Source organism: Mastigoproctus giganteus, chromosome 6 (genome assembly GCF_048544385.1).
Source record: "Mastigoproctus giganteus isolate SK-2022 chromosome 6, ASM4854438v1, whole genome shotgun sequence".
In the NCBI taxonomy this organism is placed as follows: domain Eukaryota; kingdom Metazoa; phylum Arthropoda; class Arachnida; order Uropygi; family Thelyphonidae; genus Mastigoproctus; species Mastigoproctus giganteus.
Genome location: NC_143580.1, coordinates 167,825,412 through 167,846,367, shown reverse-complemented (window position 1 = coordinate 167,846,367; position 20,956 = coordinate 167,825,412). Strand labels below are relative to the sequence as shown.

The window sequence follows — 20,956 nt, the reverse complement described above, 5'->3', positions numbered from 1 at the left end:
GTAACCTAATTGATAATTTTCTAACTTCATTTTCACCAAATGCCAACAATTCATGTTTAGAAGGTTTAATACCTTCGTTGTCCTTCTCTTGTCATCGGTATTGTCACTAGTTCTTAAATTTGAATTTTTTTTCTTTTCTTTTGAAACTGTCCAAAATGTCAGTGTTATTCGGATATTCAGGTACTGTGACCATGAAAACAAAGATAGGGAGAATTTCCGGAAAAAATGTGGATAACGCACTTCCGCGAAACAACAGATGATTATTTGTCGGGGTAAAAGTAAATCACGCTCCCTAATTCTCGAACGGGGAGCTTACAGTTGATTCACAGCGGTGTCCAACCTACAGCCCACCCAGAAAGTGAACTAAAACAGCATTTAAAAATTTTGTTAATTATCAAAAAAATTCTCATTAAACGTAATTGTACTTAATAAAAGTTTCGAATATTTTCAATTTTACTCTTACATGCAACGAGATATAAACCCCAGGGAGGGGCTCAAATCTGGTAAGTATGGGCTTGGCACACCTAGGGTCCCGAGCTGGATATCATCATTCTTCTCTTTTTTGGCGATTCCTTTCTACTTCTGTCAATATCTCTCTCTCTCTCTCTCTCTCTCTCAGGGTTACTCGGGAATTTTTTTTGGCTGGTCCAGCATAATCCTCAGGCTTCCTTGCACCATACAGATAAAAAAAAAAAAAAATAATAATAATGTAACACACTAAAGAAATCTAACTGAATTTTTTTTTGAATATGGCCTCTGTACGGGAAAAGTTTGGACACCGCTGCAGTAGAAGGTAGACCAGAGCCCATTGGGAATACCCCTTGATCTGCTGACCAGCGCGACTTCTCCGTATGTGGGATAGTTGGTCGAATAGGTTTTACCAGTACCACTAAGTTGCAAAATGGTAATCCCGTTAGCCCTCTTAATTCGCGCAGCAGCACTAATTGCCTAAATTGACTGAAGGCTAGAAATGCGAACAGTGCGTAGCGTACCGAGTTAATTCTCTCCTAATCTGTTTGCTATATGAACATTTTCGCTCAACAGAAACTATTTTAAATGTAACTTCCATGGGGAATTCAAAATGATTCGCTAGACTTCGTTAAACCGAGGTCCGACTGAGTAATTTAGAATTATAAAATGGTTATACAGTTTTATATAGAAAATATCTTAACACAGTGAAAAATGCAAATTTAGTTAAATAATTAAGCTTATTTGAAGAGTAGGTAAACATGTGAAAAAAATTTACGGAATATTACAAATTTCGGAGTGCACGGCATCCAAATGTCACACATCACAAAAGGTGCCGGTACGCTGTACTGTTGCGGACTGTGCCAAAAAAAAAAAAAAAAAAAAAAAAAAGTGCCAGTATTAAACTATCCGAAAAGTATGGTAGTACATTTGTTAAAAACCATTTCAAGTGAAAATAAACTGAACATGGGCAATGGAGATGTATTATTTTAATTGAATTTGTCTCCCTTTTGCCGACGCGAAATACGCAATTTTATCCTAATTTATATTTCGTTCATCGTGAGTTTCAATGGATACAATTCATATATTGGTTAGTCGTTCTTGCCCAGTTGTTGATCTAAGGTGATTTTTAATCAATCTGAGCTTACTCGAGGACTTTTGAAAAGAAGCTACTATTGCAGTTTCGATAACACAATACTCCTGAATCAATTGGGGAATAGAGTACTGTTGGAGAAACAATCCTAATCAATTTAGAAAAAAAGGTTCAAAACAAAAGAAATTTAGTGGCGCCCATTCGTCTAAGCACCAGTTTCCGAATTACGTGAAATATCACTATATGCAATCGTAATCTGCCAACATTACAAACAGATAAGTAGAAAAAACTGAAAATAATATCGAATTGGACAGAAGACTGCCATGCCCCATCTCGTCGGAGGACCACGAGGCCATAATAGTCAGGGGGACACTGCATTTCGAACGCTAAACAAATAAATGCCACAACAGAATGATGCCCCCATCAAGCTGCCGAAGCAATATATTTGCATAGTCTTGAGCTGGATATCATCATTCTTCTCTTTCCTGGTGATTCCCTTCTACTTCCCTCTCTCAGGGTAACTCTGAAATTTAGTTTAGCTGGTGCAGCATAAGCCTCAGGCTTCCTTGCACTATATGGCTAGTAATAAGAATAATAGCGGTAGTCCTTATGCAGTGTAAAAATAATGGAACAGGAAGCACATGGAAAAAACAGAACTACTAAACAAACAAAGCAACGGCAATGCTTATATACTGTATCTGGAAATAAAATGGACTATAGCGTGCAGCACAGACGCAGCGTAGCAAAACATCCACTACTACCATGTGAATATAATTCAAATTCAAAGAAAAAAAATTTTTTTCACCTTAGATAACTACAAAATGTTATTAACAATTGTTAATAACATTTTATGTTAATTCGTGAACTGTTATTAAACACTTCATTGATACACCATAAAATACTCCACTCTGTTGAGCACGCTGAATTCTGATGGGATCCTTCCACTTGTTCAGATTACAAACCTAAGGGGCATAAATTCAAATTAAGAAAAGATGTGCGGAAATTTGCCTTTAGCCAGCGGGTGGTTAATTGCTGGAACAAACTTCCATCTGTCGTGGAAGTTGATAGGTTGAATAAATTTAAGGAGGAACTGGACAGGCATTTGGAGGGAATGGTGTGATTTTTTTTTTTTTTTGGCTGATGCTGCATAAGCTCATACACTTGCTTTCTTGCATCAAATGCCACTACTACTACTATACTGCTATGTTACTACTCTGTGCTATACAGTACTGTACACTCTGTGGGCGCATTGATACATACCCTAAAACACTCTGGGGGCGCATTGATACATACCCTAAAACACTCTGTGGGCGCATTGATACACTCCATAAAATGTTAGTATGCTGCTATTTATTCATATAATTCGAACTACCACAGTAAAACAATGTTTGCTGATGTCGATATACTTGTGGGAAATCATACCTTAGTCGATCCTGAAGTTTATCAGTTATGGCTAGAGGGCAATACTGGTATGTTAAACATTTTCGCGAGAGGTCACAGGTTTACTATTCGTTTGTGTTAAGAGGCCGAGCATTGTGGTTACCAGGTCGTAGTATAGTGTGTTTGTAGTTGCCTGTACCATTTCGGTGTCGCTTTACTTGTTTAATGGACGAAAAACTAGAATTTACTGGTGTTGAAAGCGTGGCAGTCATCGTTGGAGAGTCATTACTTAACCATGATGTGAAAAAAAAAAAAAAAAAAAAAAAACTTAAAATTGCTCTTGGTTCGACGGGATCCTAACTAACGAAATCCAGCTACAAGACTACAGAATTACGAAAAGCCAAAGTGGGAGTTATGCATATAAAATTTGCCTGCATAGTTGTTTGTTGTATTCATTGCAATTACAGTCATTGGTCTATACCCAGCACCCACCACAACTGTTGTCTCTCTTTCTGTACGTACTATATTCAAATTTTGCATCCATAATTAGGCTTACTGGTGGAAAATAATGCAAGCTTATACAGCATCAGCAAAAAAAAAAAAAAAAAAAAATTACCACACAAAAAAAAGTCCATCCCTTCCAAAAGTTTGTTTAGTTTTTCCTTGAATTTATTCAAACTACTCTACAGCAGATGGGAGCTTGTTCTGTCAATCAGCTACTTGCTGGTTGAAGGCAAAATCCCATACATCAATTCTACAACCACCCTTCCTTAATTTGAATTTATGTCCCCTCATTTGTGCAGGGTGCCTTGGTGGGCAGGAGCAGCAGTGCATAGCACATGCTTCTTGATTAGACTGGGGGTCGAGCCCATGATCACCAAATACGGAGGATGCGGAAAGGTCAGGGAATGACCATTGCATATCCACGGAGCAACATGGTCTTAGTTGCTAATGCTCCTAAAAACTAAATAACAACAACAATCATTTGTGCAGTCTCAGCAAGAGGAAAGATTCCATCAGCATTGAGCTTATTCAATCCATTCAAGGCCTTAAACATCTTGATCAGATCTCCTCACAGATGCCTCGCCTCCAAATGCTGCATTGCAGAATTGAATCCTGTCTTGGTAAGAGCACTCTTTCCCCCTCACCAATCTTGTCCTTCTTTGCACTTGTTCCAACCGATCTACATCCTTTCTAAAATGAGCCCTCCCGACGTGGTGTGGTCTAACCATTGCTTTATATGGTGGGATAACCACCTCCTTATCCCTGCTAGCAAAATATCTGTATATCGTTGACAAAACTCCAGAAACTGACCTGGTAGCCTGCCTGCACTACTCAGAGAACTTCATACCTGACTGACAATTCCCCCTGCTCTTTTTCATTTTCCACCATTCTAAGTGTAATGCCTCATAGTTGGTATGTTAATCAGGTTTTACTACTACCCATTTACAGTACCTTACGTTTGTACAATGTTATTACTCATTTGTCATTTTTCAGCCAGTCCACTTAATTAGATCTTGTTGCTGTGATATATCTTGATTAATGTCATTAACCACACTGCCAATTTTTTTGTTGTTTGCAGGCTTACACATTAAACCTGATATACCTTCATCAATATCATTAATAAATGTGGGTCTCATACTGAATGCTGGTGGACTCCATTAAGTGCACATTATTCCAAGAAGACCAGCATCCATTGATAACCAGTCTGTCTTCTCCCACTCAATCATCCCTTTATCCATAGTAGTAACTTCCCTTTAATGCTACATCGCCCCAGTTTGCACAGCAGTCTGTGCACCAGAATCAAAATAATTTCTGAAATCCAAGTATGTGATATTAAAATTATTTTTGCATTCAGTTTCTTTCTTACTGCGTCATACTGTTCAGTTGTTCAGACAAGATTGTCTTTTAACAAATCCATGCTTTGGTGGCAGTATAACTACGTCCCTGTCTTTACTGGTCCTGCATTACTTCTTGAACCAGTGGCAATTATTTCCCTGAAACAAGTTAAGCTAACAGGTCTTCACTTACTCATGTCAGCCTTTGTTTCCTTTTGAATTGGGAGAAGTTCAAATAATTCTAATACGTAGGTACCCCTCACTGAATCCAAGTATGATCTCACATTATGGATAAGTGCTTACCTGTTTTGCTGCCTCTCTTAATATAATTGGATAGATCCTATATGCCCCAGATGCCTTTTTTATATTTAGCTTCAACAATTTCTCTTCCACTGCCCTCTCAGTTATCACTAAATCTTTTACCTCACTGTTAGAATTTGATGAACTTCTGACATCCACTTCACTAAACAAAATACTTATTTAGTTTATTAGCAGCCTGAGTAGGATCACTAGCAATTAAACCATTGATCTCAAGTTGGTTGATGTGTACTTCCTTTTCCTTTTAGTATTTACATAAAGAAGTCTTTGCATCCTTTGCCAATGACTTCTCATAACCTGCCTTAGCTTGCCTAACCTCACTTATAACTTGATTGAAGACTAGTTTTTATCTACCATAGTCTTCTGTAACACCCGATAATTTATATTCATGCCATGCATTTTTCTTCTCTGCCAAGAGTCTCATTAATTTCTCTGATATTCATTTAGGTCAATGCCTTGAATAGTATTTCTTAGTTGGTATAAAAAAGCTTAGTAGCTTCTATGATTACTCCTGAATGCATCCCATTTAAAATTTACTGTTGGTAGCATCATCTTTGGTTTCACAATATAGAATTTAAAAACTGTCCCAGACCCATAGACCAACTGTCCCAGACCTTTTTATGAAAGCAAAACGCCTTTCCTTTACCCCCGATAGCAGTTACATCTTTAAGCAAATCCTACATCAATACACAGTGAACACTGCCACCTAGTGGTTCTTTTATCTGCTGATAAAATAGTTCAAGAGTATTGGTTTCCCTTGTTACCTCTCTAACATTACTGATGTAATGTTAGGCAATTCTAAAATTACTGTCAACTCTAATGTTACTGTGCTTTCCCTTGTTGCCCCTCTAACGTTACTGATGTAATGTCAGAGAGGCAACAAGGGAAATAAATCCACCAAATTCTTTTTAATGTGCGAGTCACCAACACATGATTTCAGTCACTATTTTCAAAGTTAAAATCCCCCATTATATGATAATTTGATTTACTGGCCTAATCTATTTGTCTGTATATTTCTTTGTTATTTTCATCACAGTCATTAGGTCTATAATACACTCCTATCCTTATTTTTGTTTTTCCAGTACTTATGTCATACAAAACTGACTCATCATTGCATTGGCCACCTCTGCTGACTGGGTCAACAGAGGTGGTGACTATCTAATACTATCCCATGTCCATTACATAAGGGTCCGATCTGATTTGTCCTTCTCTTCTTCGCATATATATAGTTGGATAAGGAATAAGAATTCCTTATCCAACTTTTTGCCAGCAATTTCTCATAATCTGCATTTGTCAGCCCAATCTTTTCTGTGGCACTATTACAGATCAATTTGTAGCTAGATTTAGGGAATAATTTTGAAATTGCTACCCAGTTAATAGAGGCTATGTAGCACTTTAAGCCATTGTAAATTCTGTTTCTGAAATTATAACCCTATCCTTTGCCTTTAACTACTGCTACTTCTCTCTTCATCGTCCACTTTAGAACTCCATTATCACTTCCTGCTACCGGCTATTGTACTCTAACCCCTATTATGTCATCAGGTTCATGGGTGATGATCAGGTTTAGAATATTATTTTCTCTAATACTTTACCTGACATGTTTATACAAATAACAATCATCTGGTTGATTTAAAAATTAACCCCATGTAGAGTTTCCATCCCATTTTCTCCGATCAATTAGATAGAGGCAAATTAAAATCACCCATAAGATATTCATGCTTACTTGCCCATTCCATTTGCATGTAGAAGTTCACCCATGAACCTGATGACATAGTAGTAGTAGTGGCATGTGATGCAAGAAAGCAAGTGTATGAGCTTATGCAGCATCAGCCAAAAAAAAAAAAAAAAAAAAAATCACACCATTCCCTCCAAATGCCTGTCCAGTTCCTCCTTAAATTTATTTAACCTATTAACTTAAACAACGACAGATGGAAGTTTGTTCCAGTAATTAACCACCTGCTGGCTAAAGGCAAATTTACGCACATCTATTCTACATCTGTCCTTTCTTAATTTGAATTTATGCCCCCTTAGGTTTGTAATCTGAACAAGTGGAAGGATCCCATCAGAATTCAGCATGCTCAACTCATTCAAGGCCTTATACACCTCAATCAGATCACCGTGCAGGTGCCTAGTCTCCAGCCACTGCAATTTGCAGACTTAAGCCTCTCTTGGTAAGAGGATCCCTTCATTCCTCTCACCAATCTTGTTGCCCTTCTCTGTACACGCTCAAGCAAATCTTCATCCTTCCTAAAATGAGGCCTCCAGACCTGTACGCAGTACTCAAGGCGAGGCCTGACCATTGCCTTATACAGAGGGACAATCACCTCCTTTTCACTGCTAGCAAAATTCCTATATATCATTGAGAAAACCCCATGACCTACCCTGGCAGCCTGTCTGCATCGCTCAGAAAACTTCATATCTGACTGCACAATTACTTTCTACCACCTTAAGTGTAGTACCACACAGTTGGTATGTTTCTCTGGGGTGACTTCTACCCATATGCAGTACTTTGCATTTGTTAAGGTTAAACTTCAGTTGCCACTTCTTAGCCCATCTGCCCAAATTATCTAGATCCTGTTGCAGTAGCACACTGCCATTACTATCATTAACAACCCTGCCAACCTTTGTATCATCTTCAAACTTCGACACTAAGCCTGATGTACCTTCATCAGTATCATTGATAAATATACAAAACAACAGAGGAACCAACACCGAAACCTGTGGGACTCCACTAATAACATTAGTCCACGAAGAGCAGCACCCATTGATTACCACCCTCTGTCTTCTCCCACTCAACCATCCTTTTATCCATTGTAGCAATTTACCCTTAATACCATTCTGCTCCAATTTGTACAACAGTCTTCCATGCGCAACAGTGTCAAAAGCTTTCCTGAAATCTAAATATATGATATCAAAATTATTTTTTGCATGTAGTTCCTTTGTAACCACATCATATCCCATAAAATTTGTCAGACAAGACTTTCCTTTAACAAACCCATGATGTGTCTGAATTATTGCTGCAGTCTTGTCTAGATGATCCTGCAGTGCATCTTTAACCACTCCATTATTTTACCCGGAACAGAAGTTAAACTAACTGGTCTGTAATTACTCGTGTCACCCTTAGATCCCCCCCCCTTTGTGAATTGGGGATACATTTGCACATCTCCAGTCCGTGGGGACCTCCCCTGAGTCCAGGGATGCTCTCATAATTATGGCTAATGGTTTGCTTAGTTGCTTTGCCGCCTCCTTTAATATAACTAGATAGATCCCATCCACCTCAGGTGCCTTTCTTATGTTTAATTTCAACAACTTCTCCTCCACTTTGCTCTCAGTTATTACAAAATCATTAAACACCCTGCTACAATTTGATAACCTTCTGCCATTTTCAAACCTTAATAACTCCTCATGTGTGAATGTAGATGCAAAATACTTATTCAGTTTGTTTGCTATCTGAGCAGGATCATCAACAGTGGAACCATCGATATCAAGTGGACCAATCAGATTCATCCCCTTCCTTTTAGAGTTTATATAAGTAAAGAAATCCTTGCTGTTTTTCTTAGCATCTTTTGCCAAAATTTCTCGTAATTTGCCTAACCTCCTTTGTGACCTGATTACAGACCAGCTTGTATCTGCCATAGGCTTCTGAGTCGCTTGATAATTTATGTGCATCCCATGCATTTTTCTTCTCTGTCACGAGTCTCATTAGTTCATTTGATAACCTTTTAGGCCTAAACCTTGAACAATATTTCTTAATTTCAATATTTCTGAAACTTTTAGTAGCATCCACGATTCATTCCTTGAATGCTTCCCACTTAGAATTTACTGTTGGTAACATCGTCAGTTGATCCCACTGTACAGAATTTATAAACTGTCTGAGACCAAAAGATTTAATTACTTAAAGATTTAATTACCATCAGGGGTAAAGGGAACAGTTTTTGCTTCCATAAAGGTGATTACAGTGGTCTCCGACAGTTTTTAAATTTTGTACAGTGGGATCAACTGACGATGTTACCAACAGTAAATTCTAAGTGGGAAGCATTCAAGGAATTAATAGTGGAAGCTACTAAACGTTTCATACCTATTAAGAAATATTGTTCAAGGTTTAGGCCTAAATGGTTATCTAATGAACTAATGAGACTCGTAACAGAGAAGCAAAATGGATGGGATGCATATAAATTATCACGCAATTCAGAAGCCTATGGCAGATATAAGCTAGTCTGTAATCAGGTCACAAAGGAGGTTAGGCAGGCGAAGGCAGATTACGAGAAATCCTTGGCAAAAGATGCTAAGAAAAACAGCAAGGATTTCTTTACTTATATAAACTCTAAAAGGAAGGGGATTGGTCCACTTGACATTGATGGTTCGACTGTTGATGATCCTGCTCAGATAGCAAACAAACTGAATGAGTTTGTTTGCAAACTCATATGTGAATGCTTCTACATTCACATATGAGGAATTATTAAGGTTTGAAAATGGCAGAAGGTTATCAAATTGTAGCAGGATACTTAATGATTTTGTAATAACTGAAAGCAAAGTGGAGGAGAAATTGTCAAAGTTAAACATAAGAAAAGCACCTGGGGTGGATGGGATCTATCCAGTTATATTAAAGGAGGCGGCAAAGCAACTAAGCAAACCATTAGCCATAATTATGAGAGCATCCTTGGATTCAGGGGAGGTTCCCACTGACTGGAGATGTGCAAATGTATCCCCAATTCACGGGGGGGGGGGATATAAGGGTGACACGAGTAGTTACAGACCAGTTAGTTTAACTTCTGTTCCGGGTAAAATAATGGAGTCACTGGTTAAAGATGCATTGCAGGATCATCTAGACAAAACTGCAGCAATAATTCAGACACAGCATGGGTTTGTTAAGGGAAAGTCTTGTCTGACAAATTTGATAGGATATTATGATGTGGTTACAAAGGAACTGGATGCAAAAAATAATTTTGATATCATATATTTGGATTTCAGGAAAGCTTTTGACACTGTTGCGCATGGAAGACTATTGTACAAATTGGAGCAGAATGGTATTAAGGGTAAGTTGCTACAATGGATAAAAGGATGGTTAACTGGGAGAAGACAGAGGGTGGTAATCAATGGGTGTTGCTCTTCATGGACTAATGTTATTAGTGATGTCCCACAGGGTTCGTTGTTGGGTCCACTGTTGTTTTGTATATTTATCAATGATATTGATGAAGGTATATCAGGCTTAATGTCGAAGTTTGCAGATGATACAAAGGTTGGCAGGGTTGTTAATGACAGTAATGGCAGTGTGCTACTGGAACAGGATCTAGATAATTTGGGCAGATGGGCTAAGAAGTGGCAACTGAAGTTTAACCTTGACAAATGCAAAGTACTGCATATGGGTAGAAGTAACCCCAGAGAAACGTACCAACTGTGTAGTACTACACTTAAGGTGGTAGAAAATGAAGAAGACCTGGGAGTAATTGTGCAGTTAGATATGAAGTTTTCTGAGCGATGCAGACAGGCTGCCAGGGCAGGTCATGGGGTTTTGTCAATGATATATAGGAATTTTGCTAGCAGGGAGAAGGAGGTGATTGTCCCTCTGTATAAGGCAATGGTCAGGCCACGCCTTGAGTACTGCATACAGGTTTGCTGGCCTCATTTTAGGAAGGATGTAGATTTACTTGAGCGTGTACAGAGAAGGGCAACAAGATTGGTGAGGGGAATGAAGGGATCCTCTTACCAAGAGAGGCTTAATTTCTGCAAATTGCAGTGGCTGGAGACTAGGCACCTGCGCAGTGATCTGATTGAAGTGTATAAGGCCTTGAATGGGTTGAGCACGCTGAATTCTAATGGGATCCTTCCACTTGTTCAGATTATGAACCTAAGGGGGCATAAATTCAAATTAAGAAGAGACATGTAGAATAGATGTGCGGAAATTTGCCTTTAGCCAGCGGGTTAATTGCTGGAACAAACTTCCATCTGTCGTTGTGGAAGTTGATAGGTTGAATAAATTTAAGGAGGAACTGGACAGGCATTTGGAGGGAATGGTGTGATTTTTTTTTTTTTTTTTTGCTGATGCTGCATAAGCTCACACACTTGCTTTCTTGCATCACATGCCACTACTACTACCACTGTACTCACCTTTATGGAAGCAAAAACCCTTTCCTTTACTCTTGATGGTAATTATATCTTTAAGTAAATCCCACATCAGTACACTGTGATCACTGTCACCTAGTGGTTGCTTTATCTGCAAATTCTTAATACACGAATGATCACTGCTGATAACCAGATCAAGAGTATTACCCTCTCTGGTTGCCTCTCAAACATGCTGCTGCAGAAAACAATCATCCAATAAATCCACAAAAGTCTTACTAGTGTGTGAGTGACCAACCCATGAGTTCCAGTCAATATCTGGGAAGTTAAAATCCCCCATTATAAGACATTCTGATTTACTCGCCCACTCTATTTCTGTGTACAATTGTTCATTGTACTCATTCGAGGCATTAAGCCTATAACACACTCCTACTCTTATTTTTTCTTTCCCAGTGCTTATGTCACACCAAACTGACTCAACAGTGCACTGTTCATCTATATCAACTGGATGTATTCTAAGCCCTACATAATAGGGCTTAGAGTATGAGAACCAGTAGCAGGAAATGATTACGGAGTTCTACAGTGGATGATGAAGAGAGAAGTAGCAGTAGTTAAAGGCAAAGATTAGTGTTATAATTTCAGGAAAGGAAATTACAATGGCTTAAGGTGCTACATGAACTCTATTAACTGGGTAGATATCTCACAGAGAGCGAATACAGCTGAATTATGGTATAGCTTTAAAACATTAATCACTTGGCCTGTAGATTACTCACACTGTCATTATATCTTTGCTTTTAACAATCTCACACCATACAGATTCTATACTAGCATTTTACAGTCATTTATAACTGTGCAAATTTCATCCACATTCATTTTACTTCTGCTGCTCAGACCCTTAAACACTGAATCAAGTCCCCTCTAAGGTGCCTAGTTTCCAAACTGCAACCCACATGTTCAAAGTCTTTCCTCGTATGGATGCCCTTTTGCTGATCTCACCAGGCGAGCTACCCGTTTTTGGACCCTTTCAAGAAGCTTGATGTCTTTTTTTTAGATGCAGTCTGCATACTTGAACGCAGTATTCCAGTTGTCTTGTATTTCATTAGGTAAATGAACACGTGCGTAAGGGCATTAGTAATTGCAAATGTGTTAACATTTCTACTAGCTTAGTCTATGCAATCTGAAAATTGAAACTAGGTGCAGTTGCGAACATTAAAATCACCAAGAGAAATTACTTCACTGTTGAGAAAGTTAGATTGGAGAAAAGTGGAAGTCAAAATGTTCAGACTTATTTGGAGAGTTGGGATCTCGATACAAGCATAAGATGAATTTGTCAGAATTGGGTAAAGAGATTAAAAGAAAAGATTACAGAGTAAGTAGTATGTATCTGATAGGAATATCCCATCTGACATATGCACAACAACTATCACCTTTGAAGCAAAAGGAATCATTGGAACAAGTGAGATGAGTGGTAATTGAGAATGTGAGAAAAAATAAGTGGACCTAGCAGTTGTAGGTGTTGAGATTTTAACTGAAACTATGTATATTTGTAAAATGAATTAGGAAGTTCATTTTTTACTATCTTATCATATTTATATTAGTATTAAAATGGCATAACGATGCAAGGAAGCAAAGTTATTCTGGATTAGATCTAATAAGGTAGTTCTAATAAAGTAAAAACACATGCTTTCAATCCTTGGGATGTGAACTAAAATACCAAAACAAATTTTCTAAAACTTTAATCACTTAAAATATATAGTTAATATTCGCTTAAAATCTCAACACCTACAACTGCTAGGTCCACTTATTTTTTCTCACATTCTCAATTACCACTCATCTCACTTGCTCCAATGATTCCTTTTGCTTCAAAGGTGATAGTTGTTGTGCATATGTCAGATGTGATGTTCCTAATCAGATACATACTACTTAATCTGTAATCTTTCTTTTAATCTCTTTATCCAATTCTGACAAATTCATCAACAACTGAGGGATATAGCTTTCAGTAACCTGTAAACCTCCAAAAGGTTTTGGGTGAAACATTTTGGCATGATTAAAGATTATTGAAATGCTATACTCCTTAGTTTTTTTAATGCTGGTGCCTTGTGGTTCACAAGGGAACCTTGAGAGTCAAGTTCTTCCTTGCAGTTTTGTAAAATTGCCTGCCTCACCCATCTTGCAGGCTGTTCCAGTGTTCTATAAAATGCCTAAAGTTAAATTTACTGTCACCATAAATTACAATTGATAAACAATGCTAATTTATATAAACAAGTATTTTTTACTGCCATATATACAAGGTGTTTTAATCAAAAGGCATTGGGGTGGATCTCACTTATTTTTAGCTTTAGGTGATTTGTCATCCGGACTTATTTTTTTTGTCATAATTGGGCCGACATTTTGAATATGATGTTAAAATTGGACTTAATATTAATAGATTTTGATTTCTGAATTAATTTTGCATAATGAATTATTTTTTCTCAATGGGAAAGTTGTCCCCCATTATTAGCTCAATCTTAAACACCAATAATGTACTCCTGAAACTACTGTAAACTGATTTTATTTGAAGGGGGACAAAAAAAAAAAAAAATAACACAATGGTTGTAACACAAAGTTCACTCTTCAGTACCTTTAGTTATGTAGACCTTAGCTGGCTGTATGGAGACAGTTTGTCATGTCTCCTTTGCTACAACCATTGTATATGTATTTTTTTTTTTTTTTTTTTACATCAAATAAAATTATATTCATTTTAGAAATACACTGATATTTTTAGGCTATCTCAAAGGCAAGGAACAACTTACCTATTTAGAAAAAAGCAGTTCATTAGTCAAAACTTAAATTTAGAAATTGTAAAATCTAAATGGTAATATTTAATTGAATTTTAATATCTAATTTAAAAAAAATTACCCTAAATACAACAAAATGGCCCAGATGGCAAATAGCTTGACCTAAAAATAAATGAGATAGACCCTGCTGCCTTTTAATTGAAACACTATATTTTAATCACCTTCATTTTAAGTTCCTACATAATGTCAGTCGTTGGTAATTTTAGACATGGCTGACCTGAGCAATTGCTGTGGGCTTTATGCAGCCAAGTAATTGATGCATTTCATAAGTGAAAAAGGCCAAGCACTTTAATAAATTTTATCTGAACCACACAATTGCTAAGACTGCTACTGTTTATAATGCATAATTTGTAATTACTTTTTAAAAATTTTTTACAATTCTTTAGCTCAGGATGCTGCCGAACGCTTGCTTCAGGGAAATCTTGAACAGAGTGATATTCCGCTAAAGCTGTTGGTTAGTGATGTTCTTAATCATTATCGAACATATCAACTACTTGAAAGATTATTGCATTATCCCACACGTTTAGGAGAACAATGGACCTTTCAAATTACTCCTCAAACACAGAAAATGCTGATTGAAAGGTAGGTTATTTATATTTAAGAGGTGTCTTTATCCAATACCATCAGTCTAAATAGCTGCTGCAATTATTGTCATTAATTGAATTAGTTATATTAAGTTTTAATAGGTATATTTCATGTACAAGATGTGATTCTAAGGTTTGGAAACTTAGTTTGATTTATGTATACAGTAATAAAGTTTGATTTTAATCCTATGCTCTGTAGCAGTGGGCACATAGCTATGGTATTATAATTCATAATATTAATAAAAAATTTTTGTGATAACACAAAAAAATGAGGCACCAATTTATCACAGTACCTGAACTTTTCATAATACAATGTAATAATTTTTATACAGCATTGTTCTAAGCTCTTTTTGTCTTCACATATGAAACTTTTAAAATTTACACCTTACCTGATGTATTTTCAAAAATGTCTAATGATGATTATCTGTAGATGATTATGGCACTAAACAATTGGCCATACTTTGGTCAGGCATGAAACTTGTTTATTGAAGGAGCTATTGCTTATGATGAAGAATAACAGTTGTAAAACACAGCTCCTATAAAAATGAAGTTACCTGAATGCTTTTGTTATACAGTACATTTGATAAACAATATTGTGAGTTTAGTTGGCAAATGATACAAGGAAACAAGTTTATAGAGCATCAACCAGGGAAAAAAAAATTGTATCCTCTGTTCATCCCCTCTAATAATTTGTCTAATTCTTCCTTAAATTTATTCAAATTACTCACATCCACAACACTAGAAGTTTGTTCCAATAATCAACTGCCTTCTGTTTGAAAGCAAATTTCTGCACACCTGTCTTTCAAACCTTATGTGCCCCTTACACATGTTGTCTGAGCAAGAGTAAGGATACCATCAGCATTTGACATTCAAAGCCTAAAGTGCCTCAGCCATCTCCTTGCCTAGTTTCCAAACACTACAATTTTCAGAATAGAAGTCTTTCTTGATAAGGATATTTTCCCCTCCTTACTAATTGTGTTACTTTTCTCTGCATCCATTCCAACAGATTCACATCTTTCCTAAAATGAAACTTCCAGACCTATATGCAGTACTCAAGACATGGCCTTACCATCGTTTTGTACAGTGTACAGTAGTAGTTACCTCCTTATCCATGCTGGCAAAATTCCTGTATATCGTTGATGACATGTCTTCATCTGCCTTAGCAGTCTCTGTATGCACTGCTCAGATAACTTCATGTCAGACTGTACAATTACTCCGGGCTCTCTTTTGTTCTCTGCCATATTTAGTGTAGTGTCACACAGGTAATCTGGGATTATTACTACCCCCTGTGCAGTACCTTGAGTTTGCCAATGTAACTTCAGTTGTTTCTTCTCAGCCTATCTACCTAATTTTTCCAGATCTTGTTGCAGTAGCATACCCTGATTACTATCATTAAATATCCTGTAAACCTTGTATCATCTGCAAACGTAGACCTGTAAACCTTGTATCATCTGCAAACATAGACCTGTAAACCTTGTATCATCTGCAAACATTAAGCTTGGTATATCTTCATCAATATACAGGATGTCTCAAAAATATTGGTACAAACGTTTAGGGGAGGTAGGTAACATCTAAAGGAATGTGAATTGCATAGGAACCCATTACCGGAAATGTCACCGTAAGTCGGTACACGGCGCTGTTCATCAGTTCGCGAGAGGGAAAATTTCTGGTTTGCTCATTCAAGCAATAGTCGCCGCACGAAGAGCATGCATTGATATACGAACTGTGAGCTGGCAGACATGCACCTAGAGTATGGATTAGCAGAAGGCAATGGACGAGCCGCTCAACGAATTTATGGAGAACGCTTCCCAGACAGACATGTACCGGACTACCGTTTGTTTGCGCATGTGCATCAAAATTTGTGCGATTATGGGTCATTTAGAGATAACAGGAGTAGTGCGGGCAGACCATGTTCGATGCGAACTCCCGCCATGGAAGAAAGTGTGTTGAATGCCGTCCAGAATAATCCTACTACCAGCACACGTGTCATTGCCTCTGCCTTAGGAGTGTCTCGTTGCAGCGTACAGCGTGTCTGGCACGACGATTCCTTACATCCCTTTCATCTCCCAAGGGTTCAGTTACTGCTCCCCCAAGATCATCCTGCACGTGTGGCTTTTGCGCAGTGGTTTCTCCAAGAAAGTGTTCAAGACTTGAATTTTCCAGCCTATGTTTTGATCACGGATCAGGCTTATTTCATTCAGGAAGGCTTATTCAATCAGCACAATCCTCATGTGTGTGTGGGCTCACGACAACCCACACAGTGTGCGGCACAACATCGTTCACAATAAATGTGTGGGCAGGTATGGTCGGTGACTGCTTAGTCAGCCCATACCTGTTCTTGAACAAGTTCTACCAGGGTTACTTGAAGATGTTCCAGCAAATGTGAGACGCAACATTTGGTTTCAACATGACGGGGCACCTGCCCATTATGGAAGGTGTGTTCGTGACCATTTGAACAGGCGTTTTGGGCGTAGATGGATTGGCCATGGTGGACCCGTTGCCTGGCCCCCACGCTCACCTGATTTATCGAGCCTTGATTTCTTTCTGTGGGGGCCCTCAAATCTATATGAATCACCTGTGGAGATGGAAATGGATCTCGGGGCGGGACTCGTCTGCGCTGCTGCCACTGTCAAAGAAACTCCAGGTGTGTTCGATTGTATCCACCAATCCATGCTGCGTCGGTGTCACGCATGCATCGTATCTCATGGTGGAACCTTCGAGCATCTGTGTTGTAACATCATGAAATGCATCCATCTCGTACTCCATTGTTAATATTATGTCAAATAAATGTTTGCCACTAATTACTGTCTTGTGTCATTTCTGCTTCTTGTGCCTCTGCTACTACTTTCCCGTGACATTTCCGGTTATGGGTTCCTATGCGATTCACATTCCTTTAGATGTTACCTACCTCCCCTAAACGTTTGTACCAATATTTTTGAGACATCCTGTATATACTGAAAAGAATAGTGAACCCTAATGAACTTCACAGATAACATTAGTCCAAGAAATGCAATGCTTACTGATAATTACTCTCTGCCTTCTGCCACTCACCACTCAATCATTATTTTATCCATAGAAATAACTTCTTCCACATGGCACACTGATACAATTTGTACAGCAGTTTTTCATGTGGAATAGTATCCAAAGCTTTTCTGAAATTTGAGCACATGATGTCAAAATAATTTTTTGCATCATAATATCCAATAATATTGGTCAGACAAAATTTCCCCTTAACAAATCTGTGCTGTGACTACCATATAAATATTCCTGTCTATGTGGTTCTTTATAACTTAAGCCAGTGACACCATTAATTTCTCTGGAACAGAAGTCAAGCTTATAGGTCTGTAATTACTCGCTTAACCTGTTGATCCCCTTTTGTGAACTTGGGAGTCTTTTGCACATTTCTAAACTTTAGGGACCTCCTCTGAATCCAAGGTTGTTCTCATAATTATAGCAAGGTTTTGCTTACCCTCCTTTCTATTTCTTTTAATATAAGTCGATAAATTCCATCAATCCCAGGCTTTATTTATTTTAAGCTACAACAATTTCTGTTCTGCTTTCTTCTCAGTTATCACAAAATAATTTTAATTCCTAGTTATAATTTGGTACACTTTTGGTATTCCCCATTCCTGAAACTTCTTTGTGCATGATGTAGACAGTTTGTCAGCAATTTGGACAGGATCATTACTAGTTGTGGTGTTCATGTCTTGTCAGCCAATGTGGTTTGTCCCTTTACATAAGCAAAGAATTCTTTGCATTCTTAGTCAAGGATTTCCTATAATTTTCTTTAGCTTGCCTAACCCCTGTAGTGACCTGATTACAGATTAGTTTGTATTTACTGTAGGATTCCATGTTCTCTGCTAATTTATAATCATCCTGTACATTTTTCTTCTCTGCCACTAGTGTTATAAATTCATCTGATGTCCATTTAGGCCTAAACTGAGAACTATGAGTCTTGGTATAAAAAGCTTAATAGCTTCTGTGATTACTTCTCTAAATGCCTCCCATTTAGAATTTGCATTTGGTAACATCATCAGTTGGTCCCACTGAAAAGAATTTAAAAACTTTCTAAGACCATTGTAGTTACCTTTATGAAAGCAAAATCCCTCAATCTTACTCTTTATACTAGTTATATCTTTAAGTTTATCCCATATAAAAATATTATAATTACTGCCACCTAGTGGTTCCTTTATCTGGATATTCTAATGCATGATGAGTCACTGCTGGTAATTAGATAGAGTATTTCTTTCTCTTATTACCTAACATGCTGCTGTAGAAAACAGCCAGTTATCCAATAAATCCAGAAAATTTCTGCTGCTATGTAAGCCTTCTTTCCTCAGTTACAGTCAATATCTGAAAAGTTAAAATCACCCATATAAGAAATTTTGATTTACTGGCCTGCTCAATTTGTCTGTATGCTTGTTTATTATGCTGATTGCAGTCATTAGATCTATAAAACACTCTCTCTCATTTTTTTCCCGAGCCTACATCACATCAAATCAACTCAATATTGCATTGGCTACCTTAGACTCCAAGTGATTCTTAACCAAGAGCATAACTCCTCCATCCTTCTGCTCTGTCCATCCTTTCTGTACACATTGTTTTCACCATATTCAAATTAGTGGAAATGAAACCTGTAAAATGAAAAAGACTTAGGCAGGCATAATTTTTCAATAAGATATGAAATTTTCTGAGCAATGCAAACAGACTGCTAGGCTAGCTCATGGGGTTTTGTCACTGATATATACAGAATTTGCTATCAGGGATAAGGAGGTGATTATTCCATTATATAAGACAATGGTCAAGCCACATCTTGAATACTACATACAGGTTTGGAGGCCTCATTTTAAGACGGATGTGGAACTGCGGGAATGAGTATAGAGAATGGCAATGAGATTGGTGAGAGGAACAAAGGGGTGCTCTTACTAAAAGAGGCTTCATTTTTGCAAATTCCAGCATCTAGAGACCAGGCACCTGCGAGATGATCTGCTTCAGGTATTTTAAGGCTTTGAATGGATTGAGCAAGCTCAATGCTGATGGGATTCTTCCTCTTGCTCGGACCACACACATGGGCAGGCACAAATTTAAATTAAAGAATGATGGTTGCAGAATAAATGTGTGTAAGTTTGCCTTTAGCCATTGGGTGGTTGATTGCTGGAACAAACTTCCATCTGGTTTGGAAGTTGATAGCTTGAATAAATTCAATGAAAGACTATACAAACTATTGGAGGGAATGAATAGTTGAAATGGGAAGAGTTTTTTTTTGCTGATACTGTATAAGCTTGCTTTCTTGCATGATTTGTCACTGCTAATGATATTCTGAGTAACTCTAACACAGCTGATGTTATTATTAGTTTGTTCTATGAGGACCCCCCAGCAATTTTTATAATCTTTGACTTCTTGCTTTCCAGTGCACTGCACATTGCAACAGAAGCAGTGCAAGAATTGTTAATGCTTCTGCCTGTGGGTACTTATTAATCTACTAGTCTGCTATCCCACACCAAGCTTGCAGTTTTCTGATACACCTAACACTGCCTGTTGAAAAAAAACCGTGAATTAGGGTTGAATTTGAAAGTTTCTGCAATTCTGCCCAGACACACGATAGGAGGGAGTATATGATGAGAGCCTTGTCGATCAATTCGTTCCTGGAAAGATTGTGCAAGGCTCAAGGGGTAGAATTTTTTTCAGCCTGGCTTGTACTTGTTAACAGGAGAGACTGCTTCTACAGGGATGGGATACATTTAAATAGAAAGGGTGCAAGAATATTTGCTGATGCTATCGAGGCAGTTTTTGGTGGGTCAGAAAACTGCTAGCTTGGGGGGATACAAAGACTAATAGATTAACAGTAGCCACTGGCAGAGGTGAAAGTAATTCTTGCACTGCTTCTATTGGAATGAGCAGAAGCATGAAAAACAAGATGCAGGATATTTCAGAGACTGCTGGGAATCATTGCGGTACAAGTAAACACAGGGGTTGTGTTTGGGTAGCTAAGAATAGAAACAGGTGCGTGTACACCAATGCTAGGAGTTTGGTAAATAAATTTGATGAATTTGAGGTATTGCTCAAGGCATCAAAGGCAGATATTGTTGGGATATCATAGACGTGGTGTCACACAGATATATAAGGAATGCAGAACTGGAATTTGGGGAGTACAACGTCTACAGAAAGGATAGACAGGATAAGAAGGGAGGAGGGGTTATGCTATTAGTTAAGAAACACATAAAATCCAAGGAAGTGAAGCCAGTCGACATCGCTGGACAGTGCAGTGTTGAGTCAGTTTGGTGTGACGTAAGCATTGGGAGATCAAAATTGAGAGTAGGAGTGTGCTATAAACTGTACAGGGAAATAGAGTGGGCCAGTAAATTAGAGAGTCTTATA

The 20,956-nt window shown here is 37.8% G+C and overlaps 1 protein-coding gene across 1 annotated transcript in view; it reads left to right on the top strand.

The window, feature by feature from the left end:
• Positions 1–2,900: 2,900 nt before the first annotated feature.
• Positions 2,901–20,956, top strand: part of Fibp (acidic fibroblast growth factor intracellular-binding protein) — a 156,791-nt gene continuing 138,735 nt past the window's right edge. The window contains exons 1-2 of the mRNA XM_090376340.1: positions 2,901–3,030; positions 14,381–14,576. Of these exons, the coding sequence (XP_090232466.1) occupies positions 2,946–3,030; positions 14,381–14,576 (281 nt within the window). The 5' untranslated portion in view covers positions 2,901–2,945. The remainder of the gene's footprint in view (positions 3,031–14,380; positions 14,577–20,956) is intronic.